We start from the raw sequence: 14213 nt of genomic DNA on the forward strand, positions 1-14213 counted from the left end.
GGCTACGGCCTAAATCGACTCTAAATAATTCTCAGTCTTACATGGCCTAAGACCATTTTATACTCATGTGGTATGCTTTTTGTAACTTTTCTTTACATTTAAAGTACATTTAATATATATGGAAGAATAATGTATGGTTAAAAACTTTCAAAAACTTCAAATTGGTTGAAAAAAATGCATGTTTATGTAAGGCTTCCCTTAATTCGAAAATCTCTATTTTCAGGCACAGGCTCATATAAATTTGACTTTTGAATAACTGTAATAAATCTGATAAATCAAATGAGTGTTCCGTTGCTTTTAATACTTATTATATTAAATTCAAGAGTATTTAAAAAGCAAATTTTTGCAATATTTAAATTTTTTAGGCCAAAATCTTGACAGTTGAAAATATTTGATTTAAACATCAAAAATAAACATCCAAATTTCAATATTAAAATGGCCCTAGTTTCTATAATATATATCCTATGGCCATGAAACTTGGCCAACTATCTTACAATTGCCTAAGCTTAAGTCATGCAAAGTTTTATTAAAATTGGTCAAGTCTTTCTATCCTATTAGGTCCAAGGACACAGTTATCGTCCTTTGGTTTTCGTTGTCTACGAATATAGTCCCTAGTGTGAACAGTGTATAACTTGCATTTTTTTTTTAATACACTTTCCAAATTTATTTCTTGATATTTTATGCATGAAATATTAAGTAAGGGGATGAAATAACATGTTAAAAAAATTTGGGTGCTGAATCTTTATGTTAAGTAGTGATTGGGTCCAGTTAAAAAAGGTCAAAAATTAGAATGTCGGAAGCTGTCAAACTGAATTTTAGCCCCCCTTAACACAGAATTGTCAATATTTTGAGTTAGAGCTGGTAGAAGTTTCTATTATTTTGATATTATTTGTATCAATAGTAGTACACTACACTGTAAAAATCTTTTTGAGATAGAGCAGGTGCGATTTTTTTAATTTGAATTTATTGTCTAAAAGAAATGCACTACGAAATAACTGTGTTCTCGGGCCAGATTGCTCATGTAGAGAGAGTTATCGTTCTTTATTCCAATTCGATGCTTCTACCATAAGTGCCAGCTAAAGCTGGCATATCAATCCAAAGTGTCTCATATAATAAGTTACATGCCTGTAATAACTAAGCCTTGTTAACCCTCTTGATGCCTCATTAAAAAAATCAACGTTTCGACGTTGCCAATGGGCAATGACAATTTGACGTCGCCAGTACCAAATTCTTTTGACGTCGTCTTTTTGGCGTTTTTTTTTCTCATATTGATTTATAAAGTTGTTTTTTCTACGCGACCGGCATTCACAATAGCGGTGACCAGGAGATCATTTTGATAATGCTAAATTGACCGATTAAAATCTTTCTATACAAATTTGCTTCTTGATGGACCAAGGAGACTCAAGAATGTAAAGTTAACTGATAAATTTTTGAAAATACTGTTGAATTTGTGCAATTTACGTGTTAATTACTTTACCCATTTAAAATTTCGACTGATATAATTCTCCAAAACGCAAGACCAATTGTTAAAAGTTCTTTTTTTAATTGCAAGGGAATATTGTAAAGTATTATGCAATACGTATTTGCCACCTACAATTTGGCTATATATTTTCATATCATAACAGTTTTTAAAAAGATATTTTAGGGTTTTATCTTCGATTGTTTTTGTTTTCTACTGATGTGAACATTGATATTAATATTTTGCAAACTAATTTGGGTAAAATATATGACAAACTTCGGGATGAAAAATTATTGTTTATATCACCAGTAAAAGATAATTGTCCAAGGATAAATATTACTTATAAACATATTAGATTTGTGATTTTTTTCTATTAGTTGATTGAAATCCAATTAGAAATAACTTTATAAAATTTATATTTAAAAAATGTAATATATAGCCAAAAGTTGTTCGTGAAAAATACTTCTCGGCCACTGTATAAAAAGGAGTTGTACATAATTTCTTCTAAAAGGGTAATGAAAGGTCAGTTATAATCGTTTTCCCCCATGTTCAAGAACTTTTATTTTTCTATAAGTAACATTTTGATTTAACAATTACCGATAAAAAAGAAGGCGAGTAATGTCGTGATATTTTAACCTAGCAACATTGTCCTGTGCGGTCTCTATACATAAACCATGTGAGCAGTAGTCTTTTTTTTATATTACATGTAAGAACATTTTTTTCTTGCATTTAATGTTTAGGGATAAATTCAAAAGACGGGCTTAAATTTATCTTAACTTGTCTCGACACGGGACTATTAAATATATGAAGTTATATGGGTCATTTAAAAAAAATGTCGAATTTTCAGTACACCCATGCTAATTTTTTTATTTCTAATGGAAATTTCAGTTGTAATTGCTTAAATGAAAACTTGTAGGATTTATGATTCAGAACATTAATAATAAACACGATTTACATCTATTTTCATAAGATTAAAATGTATTTAAGTCCGATTTTTGGGTAATTTGTGTGCGTACAGTTTCAGAAAAACACATTTCAAATGATTTTTTCCGATTTTCTGATCGCCTTGATATCTGGAAAAGGGACTTTTTAAGAACGTTAATAATTACTCTAGCGAAAAATCATAGCTTATTTATCATTATATGTAACATTTTATCTACAAACTTAATTCAATCCGCGTACATGAAGTTCATGTCCATCCTGTTACCGCCACTTAAATCAGCCGTTAAATTATTCTCCCTATGAATATTGAATTAGTCAGTGTTGATTTCAAAAGTGCAAAGTAACCTTTACATTTAACACAGCACGTTTCTTGAACGACAGTGTAGAGAAAAGAAATTTCAAAACATTTAGTGAAAAAAAATAGAGGGTACTTTTTTTCATGTCGTGCTGTTACCAACAATTTTGATTAATTACACCAAAAGTATACGTGTAAAAAGTGCAATAACGTGTTGGAAACCAAATTCACAACAGAAAAACATTATCACCTCACCAAAGGGAGTAGTTATTTCACAACAGCATTCGAAAATGAAGAAATTTGTCTATCCTGTTATGTCTATCCTGTTACTATGGTTGCTATGGTTACAGTAACAGGATAGACAATTGTAGACAGAAACGTCGTTAAAAAGTTTATCATAACATATAGTTGTAAACAGAATGAAATCTTTCGTTGTTTGAACTCATCTTAAGGTTATAACGTCTTAATCTTCCCAATTTAGCATTTGCAGGTGCAATACTGATATCGGTAACAGGATAGACAAAAAGGTAACAGGATAGAACTTTATACAGTGATATACCATTAACGTACGTTCCTGTTACCAATGAAATAAAGACAAAAGTAAACTAACATGTGAGGGATTTACTTGATGTTGGGTTTATTTGAAAGAGAGAAAAAATGCCGAACAATATGAATTGCTATCTTAGACTTGCATTACTGGTGGTAATTTTTACAACCTTTGAAAACCAATTTTTAGAGGCATTTTTCAGTACAACCTGGAAAATTGGCAAATAATCTATTATTTCACAAAATGAATATATATAGAAGTTTATTCTCTTGAAAACCATCTAATTGGGTACGAAAAACAAGCTTAAAATTTTATCTAAACCTTTTCTTAATAACCCAAAATTTCTTTTGAAAATGGTAACAGGAGAGACAAAATATTGTACCACCTATCAAAAAATGTTTCAAGATATTCTTGTATGACATTAATAAGATTGCATCTTTTAATATGTTGTTCTATAAGTACTGTTTGTTTTGATTTGCTTATGTAGAGGGTTGTTTGAATAAGTAACTTTTAATAAATTTTTCAATTTCAAAATTCGACATTTTTTGAAAATGACCCATATAGATGTGATTGCGTATTGAATGTTTGTCAACCTCTGTTTGTCATGATTTTTTTTAATTTATTGTGTCTTTTGATGTAGGCCTAAACCACTTCTTTTTATCTTGGAGATGGGGTATTGAAGGTAACAAGATTCCTTTTGTGTAAATTTCTGTAGAACAACCTCAATTTCAAAAACATACAGCAAATAAAAAACAGTATGAAAGAAAGTATTGCCCGAAAAAGAAAATAATTTTAGTACCCATACTCCTTGTATTCTTCACCTGCAAAACAACTTATATCATTTCTAAATGGTATATTTTACATCATTAACCAAATCAAAAGGTTAAAAATAGTTCCAGATTTTAGAGGCCGTAATAACCGCTGCTGGTTTTGTGTAAAAAAAATTGTGCCAGTAGAGGGTGTCTCCTCTTATATATCTTTTCGTGTTCTCTTCTAACGAATGCATAGACATTGTGTGTTCATTTTGTATTTTTTAATGTGAATCATCGCACAGAGAAGTACGATTATCGACAAGATCCTTTTAAGTTAAATTACAAAAATGAATTTCGAACACTCGGAGAACATATTGTTTCATCAGTTTATTCTCTATAATTTATTTATGAATATTTCATGACCAGGTCTGTGGTATCTGTTTAGTGAAATTCAAATCCCTAGCTTCTGTTAAATCCGGAAAAGTCAGACTTCAAATAAAAAATACTGGTCCCTCAGGCTTTAAAATTTCAAGCTGGATACAGATGGTGCATGCATGGCTAAAAATACCAAAATAATGTCAAAAACATTCAGTAACTTTCATTTTTTTTTTGGAAAATGACGCTATCAGCGGCATGTTTCCGATACCATTGACCAGAACTAACGGAAGTTGATTATGCCTCCGCCTACCGCACTCGGTTTCATATTTACTATTTAACATACTGACTGGAATCTGATTGTATTTCGCTACACTCGAACAAAGTGCTGTAGTCGGACGGGAACCAGTTTACATACGTTATTTTATTTACCAAAAAGATATCTTGAACTGTCCATATGTTTTTTGTTATTAAATGGTATTTGGAGCTATCCCTTTGTTATATTTTTCATATTTATTCGAGCTTTGACTTTTATGCACATGTCTTACAATCGTAAACAATCGGTATGTATACATGATAAATAGATCCGATTTGTTATGGTGTTGGACTTTTTACCCTCCAATGATCAGCAATCGCTAGACAAAATAGTTCTCCTAAATAATGTCAGCCTTTCATGCCATTTCAACTTTACAATCATTAAAAAAGTAATAATCGGAATCATTTTGATATTCATTGGATAGAAACTGGTCTTTATCCAGATTTACGAAGATTTTAATAATCGGAAATTAGTAATACGGTTATACCCACGCGGTGCGTATGAATCTTTGTTTACAAAGTTATAGCAGCAGAGTCTGTAACTGTATCATTATTAATTAACTACACTGTTATTGTACTTAATATGATGAAAACTGCATATGCAATATAAGATGTCAACTCGGCCAATACAGATTTTTTTTCCGTATTGGCCGAGTTCTGATCCGGCCAAAACAGGATTTCGGAACGTCTCTAGTTTTTAGATCGTAAGTCACGATAAAATTCAAACTGAAAGTAAACAGTTGTTTGTACGACGCAGTTTTTATTTACTCACCATAAAGAAGCTGAAACGTTCAGTATGGCATATATGTTATGTTAAAGACGGTCCCATTCATTTGAAAAGCATTTTGAAAGTAGACGATGAAATTATTTCAGGTTTGTGGAATGAGTAAATTATCACAAAGTTCATTTCTTGACGACCTCATAATTTCATCATGTCGATGGTACAAATCGATTTTTATACGACCGCAAAAAAAATTTTGTGGTCGTATATTGGTATGACGTTGGCGTCGTCGTCGTCGTCGTCCAACGTCGTCGTCGTCCAGCGTCGTCGTCCGAAGACACATTAGTTTTCGCACTCTAACTTTAGTTTAAGTGAATGGATCTCAATGAAATTTTACCATAAGGTTCAATACCACAAAAGGAAGGTGGGGATTGATTTTGGAGGTTATGGTACCAACAGTTTAGGAATTAGGGGCCAAAAATAAGCATTTTTGTAACTTCTAGACATAACTTGTGTGTAAGTGTATGGATCTCTCTGACATTGTACCACAAGGTTCCATATCACAAAGGGAATGCTGGGATTGATTTTGGGGGTAATTGCCTCCAAATTTTAGGAATTAGGGGCCAAAAAGGGGAAAAAACAAGCATTTTTCTAGTTTCATGACAATAACTTGAGTGTAAGTTTATGGATCTCTCTGACATTGTATCACAAGGTTCCATATCACAAAGGGAATGCTGGGATTGATTTTGGGGGTAATTGCCTCCAAATTTTAGGAATTAGGGGCAAAAAAGGGGCAAAAAACAAGCATTTTTCTAGTTTCATGACAATAACTTGTGTGTAAGTGCATGGATCTTTATGAAATTGTACTACAAGGTTCCATATCACAAAGGGAAAGCTGGAATTGAGTTTGGGGGTAATTGCCTCCAAAAAGTTTAGGAAAAAGGGGCCAAAAATAAGCATTTTTCTAATTTCCAGACAATAACTTGTGTTCAAGTGTATGGATCTCTCTGAAATTGTACTGCAAGGTACCATATCACAAAGGGAAGGCTGGGATTGATTTTGGGGGTAATTCCCTCAAAATTTTAGTAATTAGGGGCCATAAAAGGGCAAAAAAACAAGCATTTTTCTATATTCAGGACAATAACTTGTGTGAAAGTGTATGGATCTTTATGAAATTGTACTGCAAGGTTCCATATCACGAAGGGAAAGCTGGGTTTGAGTTTGGGGGTAATTGCCGTAAACATTTAGGAATTTGGGGCCAAAAAGGGGCCAAAAAACGAGCATTTTTCTAGTTTCCAGACAATAACTTGTGTTCAAGTGTATGGATCTCTCTGAAATTGTACTGCAAGTTACCATACCACAAAGGGAAGGCTGGGATTGAGTTTGGGGGTGATGAATCATAAGGGGGTTCAAAAAATTTGGGGGGGGGGGATTTTTTTTTCCTTTTTTTTTCTTTAAAATTTTCCATTTTAAATTGGTTATTTCTGATTTATATATAAAAGCAAATAATAATGATATGGTCTGAATAGGTAAATTAAAAAATTTTAAGTTCTTAGACCACTTTCATTCTGTGTAAGAAACCTATGCTGTGTCAAATATTTAATTACAATCCAAATTCAGTGCTGTATCAAGCTTGAATGTTGTGTCCATACTTGCCCCAACTGTTCAGGGTTCGACCTCTGCGGTCATATCAAGCTGCGCCCCAGCGGAGCATTTTATTACTGTTTACTTTTGCTTCTCATGTTTTGTAAACGGTCTTTTATTTTTAAACCCGAACCAGGCATATGCATTCTGTAATTGCGCAAATCTTCGTTCTTTGGTCAATTGGCTTATGGATAGTTGTATCAATTTCAACTCTTACATTATTTTTTTTTTAAATATATTTGCATTACACATGCAATGGCAGTACCTTTCCAATTACTATTTATGTGTTGTGTCTAAATTAAAGTTGTAACACTTTATAGTGACTGGAAAGGGTAGAAAAATTCATCAGATGAGAAAAGGCTGAAGATACATGGAAACGGCACCAAATCATTAGATATTGCATCTTATAAAAAGAAACTGAGATTTGGATAGTTCCACTTCAAGGTAAAAATGTTTATCTCTTGTGAAATGAAATAAAAAAATATTGTAACACTGCAGTTAATTAATAAAGATACTATTACATGTATTTCTGTATTGGCCTTATTGTTGGTCCTCGGCCAGCAGTATTGGCCTTCGGCTTCGCCTCAGACCAGTACACCAAGACATGGACCAATAACAAGGACAATACAGAAATACTTACGCAATAATATTATAGAATGACAGTATGGTTCAATAGCGGGAATCAGCCCCTCAACTACTTTTTACATAAATATTAACTTCTGGCTTCAACTCCTTGTTCGTCTTGTCTGGAGATCTTGTTGTAGTTCCAGTTAGGCAAGCATTTTAGAGACTTATCCCGTCCATCCTCTCTTGACTTGTAATTTCTGGTGATAGATTTTGCCGCTTGACGTTGTATCCTTTCAAGCTTGTTTTTTTTTTGTTACCGTGTAGGGGTCCCATACTATGGCTCCATATTAAATTGTAAGATCCATTCCTAAAGGTCTAGATCATTGTTCTAATCTGACACAAATTTCAATAACTGGAATGCTACCCAAGTTGAATATATGGTGACCTACTAGAACAGCATTATCACTATTGAAATTGTGTTTAATACCATGATTGTTCAATGTCATTAACTTAAATGGAGACAGACATTTGGCCTGAAAGGTGGTGTGGGAGTGCAAAATCAAAAACTAACTGACTATGATATATGGTTAAAGAATGAATATCAATTACATCGGTCAACATGGTCAAGGGCAGAGTTGTTATGAAATAACAATATGGCAGAGAAGTGGTTTCAAGTTTCATATAAAGCGACCTGACTGACATGAAATAAAAAATCAAAGGAGTATCCCTAATGTCTAATCTTCAAGGTGAAATAAAACTAGTAAAACAATGTTATACTATTGTCTAAATCTACAGAAATATAATTTGCTTCAAGTAACAGAAATAACTAGGTCACTAGTAACTTATTTAATGAGTATGTGGGGTATAAGAGCTTGATAACAACAGGCTCTTCATAATCATTTGGTTTGAAAAGGATGCTAGTAGTCGATATTCTTGATTTAGAAAAATGTAATTGTAAGACAAAAATCACATTACTTAGAATACTTTAGATCATTCAGGTAGTCTTTATTTATATGTACAAAAGAACAGCCAGTAGTCATTGGATATTGTAGATCATTCAAATAGTCTTGACCTATTTATTAGTACAAAAGAACAGCCAGTAGTCAATGGATATTGTAGATCATTCTGGTAGTCTTGACCTATTTATTTATAGAAAAAAACAGCCAGTAGTCATTGGATACTGTAGATCATTCAGGTAGTCTTGTCACGGTGTTCTCCCCAGGCCCTTAAAGGACCGCGATGTATAATTTTTTACCGTGGTGGTATCGTTCTTACCGCGATGTATAATTTTTCTCCGTGGTGCTAAAATTATCAGTTAAAAAATCGTAAATCGGTAAAGTTTTAAACGACTTGTTGAATCTTTTCCGTGCGGTATAAAATTCCAGGTGAAATTTGACCAGTTCAAACCAGTTCAACACGGATTGTTACACCACGTGATCGATTTACCTTTATGAGGTTAACCTTTGTTGATTGGATTTAATCGATGTAATTAACACTTTTTACATGATTCTTTTGTGTTTTAATTTAGAGATCATAACTTTATGATCAAAGATAACTATTTTAAGGCTTCAGTCACCACCTGGAAAGTCGGCAAATACTTTGTACACAAACCGTGTTGACCCGATAGTTGTACACAAGACGGTTCATATTTTGTACATTATAAAGTTAGCTCAATACTTATATTATAGTTTTATATGTCTCTGATTAAACCATGGCCAACATTATCTTTAATTATGACATAATTATTGCATGATATTCCGGTTTCAAACTGTCAACAAGTAATTCAAAGGGGAAGGATCACATGACCCAGTTAGTTCACGTAGAATATTCAAGATTATTTACAATTAACTGCAATCTATTCTATTTTATAAATAAAATGCATGACTGTACCTTCAAACTGGATATCTATATCCATATGATCATTAATGAATAACAGAAGTGATCTTGCAATTTTAATCCATAAGCACATGTTAAATCTATTTATATCTACTTCCTGTCATTTAGGCGGGAAAATGGGGAGACTTTGTTGTTGACATTGAATATGGTTACTTATAGATCTATAGACCTAAGATAAATTTATAGATTTAGGAATTCTTTTTAAATGGATCATGACAAATAAAGATTTTAGATTTCAGTGCAGTATGAAGTCTATATCTATGTTTGATTATCACCAAAGACAAGAAAGGTTAATATTTACATGTAAAGGAAATCTATGGCAAAATGTTTGAAAATTTATGAAAAATTTCTTTTTATTAAAATTTAAGATAGAAACTGGTTCAAATTATAACACAATTTTGTTCTTGTTAATTTTATATCTCCCTATGACAGGAATCCTTTCACATACAACAACTTTCTTTCCAGAAACTAGAAAGTTTTTTAAATTGAACATTTTTGTTCTCTTTTGAATCTGGGAACAGTATATCTAACAATATATATGTTCCTGTTTGAATGATATTTTATTTTTATTGATCATGAATTTTATAAAAGATTTAATTACTTTAAATTTAGATGAATATTATGTAATGAATCATGTTTTATTTATTTTAAAAAAATATTAAAAGTATACAAACTGTTTATTGATCTTTTTAACCAATAATATTCTGACATAACACAGTACCACAGTATTAAACAAAACAAGAGACATAAAAACTGCAGTAACTAGAAATATAGCGACGCCATGCGACACAACTGATTGTATGAATCATTTCACCAAGCTGTTCACATGCGTTACCCTGGTGCTATCCAAAAATCCTGGGGAGAACACTCAGTGAGTTGACCTATACATTTGTACTAAAAAAACAGCCAGTTGTCATCTTCACATAACACACACATATACGAATATCAATTATATGCTTGCGAGACATGTTGGAATGTTAAACTAATTACGGTATGTGAAAATCAAGACTTGCATAAAAAATATCACAATATTAGAGACAGTGGCGTCATTTTTCCTCAGAGCTTTCAGCTCTTTGATTTCAATAAATGATTAAAAAGTTGTGTGTTATACTTGAACATGAGTATGAATAAGCCATATAGTATTAGAGATGAGGTTTTTCACTACAGTCTAGTCTATATTTAATAAGACCTTATGTAGTATTATGAATTAGGTCATTAATTTTCTCAATTGAATTATTTCACATTTTTCATTTCGGGGCCTTCTATAGGCGACTAGTGGTATTGTTTTTCTCATCGTTGAAGGCCGTACGGTTGCCTGCAATACTGCTGACATCCACTTCTTTTCAACTTTGGTTTATTGTTGTCTCATTTGCAGTTATACCACATTCCCTTATTTTTATATTATAAGTATAAAATATTGGTCACTGAACTAAATGACATGCAATTAATTAATCGTAAATTCAGTTTTAAAATAGCTTTACTTAAAATTTGAATTAAATATTTCGTCTATCAACTATGTGAAGCCGACTGAAATTGTCCGTCAATAATGCACCATATAATGTTTAATGACACGATTTCATTCTAAAATGTTTGTAAAATATTTTTCCTGCGGTGTTCACACAAATAAAACAGTCGAAGTTCACGAAATATATGTTTGTAAAAAATGGAATTAAACCTTTCCTCCTTCACGACAGGAACTCAGCTAGCAATAATAAGGAACACTTTGAAACATCAAAAGGAGTTAAAAACATGGTTAAATTTCAATTATCAAAAACTAATAAATACGAAATTTTGTTTATCAAATTAAAGTAAAGTATTTGTCGCTTATCAGTCAAACACCATTTGGGTAAAAGGAACTCAATTTAGATAAGAAACTGTAGGCATTGGCAGTGTGTATTTTATCGACAATGTTAGGGAATTTCTGTTGAGTTCCATGTTTAAAATTAGTGTTCTTCTAAATTTTCACAACTCCAAATCTCAATATTCTTTTGATATTTAGCGAGTCCTAACTGTGCGTTCTCTTGGGCCATGATTCTGTCATGGGTGGACCGATTTCCCGTTTCGGACTGAGAGGGTAAACACATAAACATTACTATTCGAACATACGTAATGTGCGAAACTTTCTAAAGTACTTTTCAACACAGCTTGACGAATATGTCGGATATGCGGTTAATAAAGTGTTTTATATTATGTTAGTCTGGTAAGTTACAATGCCAAAAAAAGGGCGGCCCGGTCTTGTTGTTCAATTATCTTGTGTTTCCAGCTCTTATGTCAATCTTTAAATCGTCAGCATCAGTGTCATGTGCGTGCATGCAAATATAAAAACCAACGTTGTCGTTTGCCGCTGGAAGACGGGTTTTTTTTTCAGAGAAAGAAAACTCAATTTACTTGTGCCATAATTATAACGTCACAATGACGTCATGGATATTACGTCATTGCTCCAAAATACACTAAGATGACTGATGGTCAACAATGTTATAACGCATTAATTATTTAGTGTAGTATAGGTTGCAAAGTTTTGATTTATAATATATACTTATTGTAATATTGCTGAAACGACATATATGTCGCCTTGGCATCAAACCCCCAAACGACTTATATGTCGCTTTGGCATCAACACTGAAACGACATATATGTCGCTTTGGCATTAAGAGGGTTAATGTTATATGTTACATCTAAGTTTATCACTTAAAAGCCTTGTGTCATAGACGTATTTACACTTGTATGCAAATTTGTCTGCCATTACGTAAAATCACACAGGTTCCCGTAAACTTTGACATCATAATTCAAAACATTTGACGTCACAATTAAAAAGTGATTGTAGCCTGACGTCAAAAGGTGATTCGGGGTCGATCTAAGGTCATTCGGAGGCAAAATATAGCTAAATACCAAAAGTGTAAATACGTTTATTGATTTACCATAGCTGATAAAAAATGTAATAATTTAATTGGAGAATTAGTTATCAAGGCTATGTATTAAGTTACTGCGCAAAGTTTCAAGCATTCCCAAGTGCCAACTAAAAATAAAAAATTTTCTGATTTATTTAGCAAATAACAAACATACATGACATATGTCACTACAGATTAAGAAAATTTTAGAAACAAAGAGTAGACAACTCATGAAAGTATCTGTAATAACACATGTATGTTATTTTTTCTAAAAACTTATTTAAGGTTCATCATAACAAATGGACAACAATGGCTGTATTTACACCTCAAAAAACTTCTCTGAGTACAGACTAACCTGTCCAGTTTGAAAAGTTTTAAGGCCTGGTATCCACTAGATATATAAAAGTTAAATGCATTTTGTGTTTCAGAAAGATAAAATCTTTTTTGGATTTTGATGGGCATTTTTTTTAGTTCCTGCAGATGGTGTTAAAATAAACTAAGTTGGGATACATCTTTGAGATGTTCCCTCTCAGGTAACAACTGTATTGTATAATGTATTGATTGTCCTTGATTGGAATAGACAATAGATATCTACACAACTATACGTGAGTTAAAGGGTCTAACTGAGTGGACAGGTTAGTCTGTACTCAGAGTAGTTTTTGAGGTGTAAATACAGCCATTGTTGTCCATTTGTTATGATGAACCTTAAGTTATATCCTTAACTACTTGGGGCGTGTTTTTTTGTTTTTCGGTAGTGAGCCAGAAGAGGTCCATTTCTATTTTTTTGCATTGGGAAGATCTTCTGTTCCTCTCCTATCTCTTCTTTTTAAATAGGTGGTTTAGACGGCAGAGGCATATAACAAACATGGCGTCGTTTAGTCTAAACAACATTAATAAATTTATGAATTCAGATATAATAGAATGTGTGCTGTGTGATTAACGTTTTTATGGTATTGCAGCCTTAGAACATCCCTGTAGGGACGATAACCTGGATAAATATAAAAACTACATGAACAATCAAAGTAAGGGGACAACTTTTTTATATTCTGGAGAGGGGGGAAGGGAGCAGGATAATTTTTTTGCGGATTTATTATACATTTTAATATGTCCCTAAGCATGCCATGCCTATTTTCAGCTCACACTAGGCCTCCATATTCCTTTTCAAAATCCTCATGTCCCCCATCCCTACCAAAAAAAAAAAAAAAAAAAAATAGCAAATGGTTTTTGTCGAGCCTGCGACTTTTGTCGCAGAAAGCTCGACATAGGGATAGCGATCCGGCGGCGGCGGCGGCGGCGGCGGCGGCGGCGGCGTTAGCTCACTTCTTAAAAGCTTTATATTTTAGAAGGTGGAAGGTCTGGATGCTTCATACTTTGTATATGGATGCCTCATGTTACGAAGTTTCCGTCAGTCACATGTCAAATGTCCTTGACCTCATTTTCATGGTTCAGTGACTACTTGAAAAAAAAGTTAAGATTTTTTGTAATGTTAGATTCTCTCTTATTATAAGTAATAAGATAACTATATTTGGTATGTGCGTACCTTGCAAGGTCCTCATGCCCGTCAGACAGTTTTCACTTGACCTCGACCTCATTTCATGGATCAGTGAACAAGGTTAAGTTTTGGTGGTCAAGTCCATATCTCAGATACTATAAGCAATAGGTCTAGTATATTCGGTGTATGGAAGGACTGTAAGGTGTACATGTCCAACTGGCAGGTGTCATCTGACCTTGACCTCATTTTCATGGTTCAGTGGTTATAGTTAAGTTTTTGTGTTTTGGTCTGTTTTTCTCATACTGTATGCCATAGGTCTA

The 14213-nt window shown here is 32.8% G+C and overlaps 1 protein-coding gene across 2 annotated transcripts in view; it reads left to right on the plus strand.

The window, feature by feature from the left end:
- Nucleotides 1–14213, plus strand: part of LOC127734874 (galactose-1-phosphate uridylyltransferase-like) — a 60303-nt gene that overhangs the window by 25934 nt on the left and 20156 nt on the right. The window contains exon 1 of one of the 2 annotated variants that reach the window (XM_052244924.1): nt 13148–13423. The exons of the other annotated variant lie outside the window; for it this stretch is intronic. Coding sequence (XP_052100884.1) covers nt 13411–13423 — 13 coding nt within the window. The 5' untranslated portion in view covers nt 13148–13410. Of the gene's footprint in view, nt 1–13147; nt 13424–14213 lie in introns of those variants that run through there. 2 annotated transcript variants of the gene reach the window in all.

This window comes from Mytilus californianus, unplaced genomic scaffold (assembly GCF_021869535.1).
Source record: "Mytilus californianus isolate M0D057914Y unplaced genomic scaffold, xbMytCali1.0.p SCAF_3, whole genome shotgun sequence".
Lineage (NCBI taxonomy): Eukaryota > Metazoa > Mollusca > Bivalvia > Mytilida > Mytilidae > Mytilus > Mytilus californianus.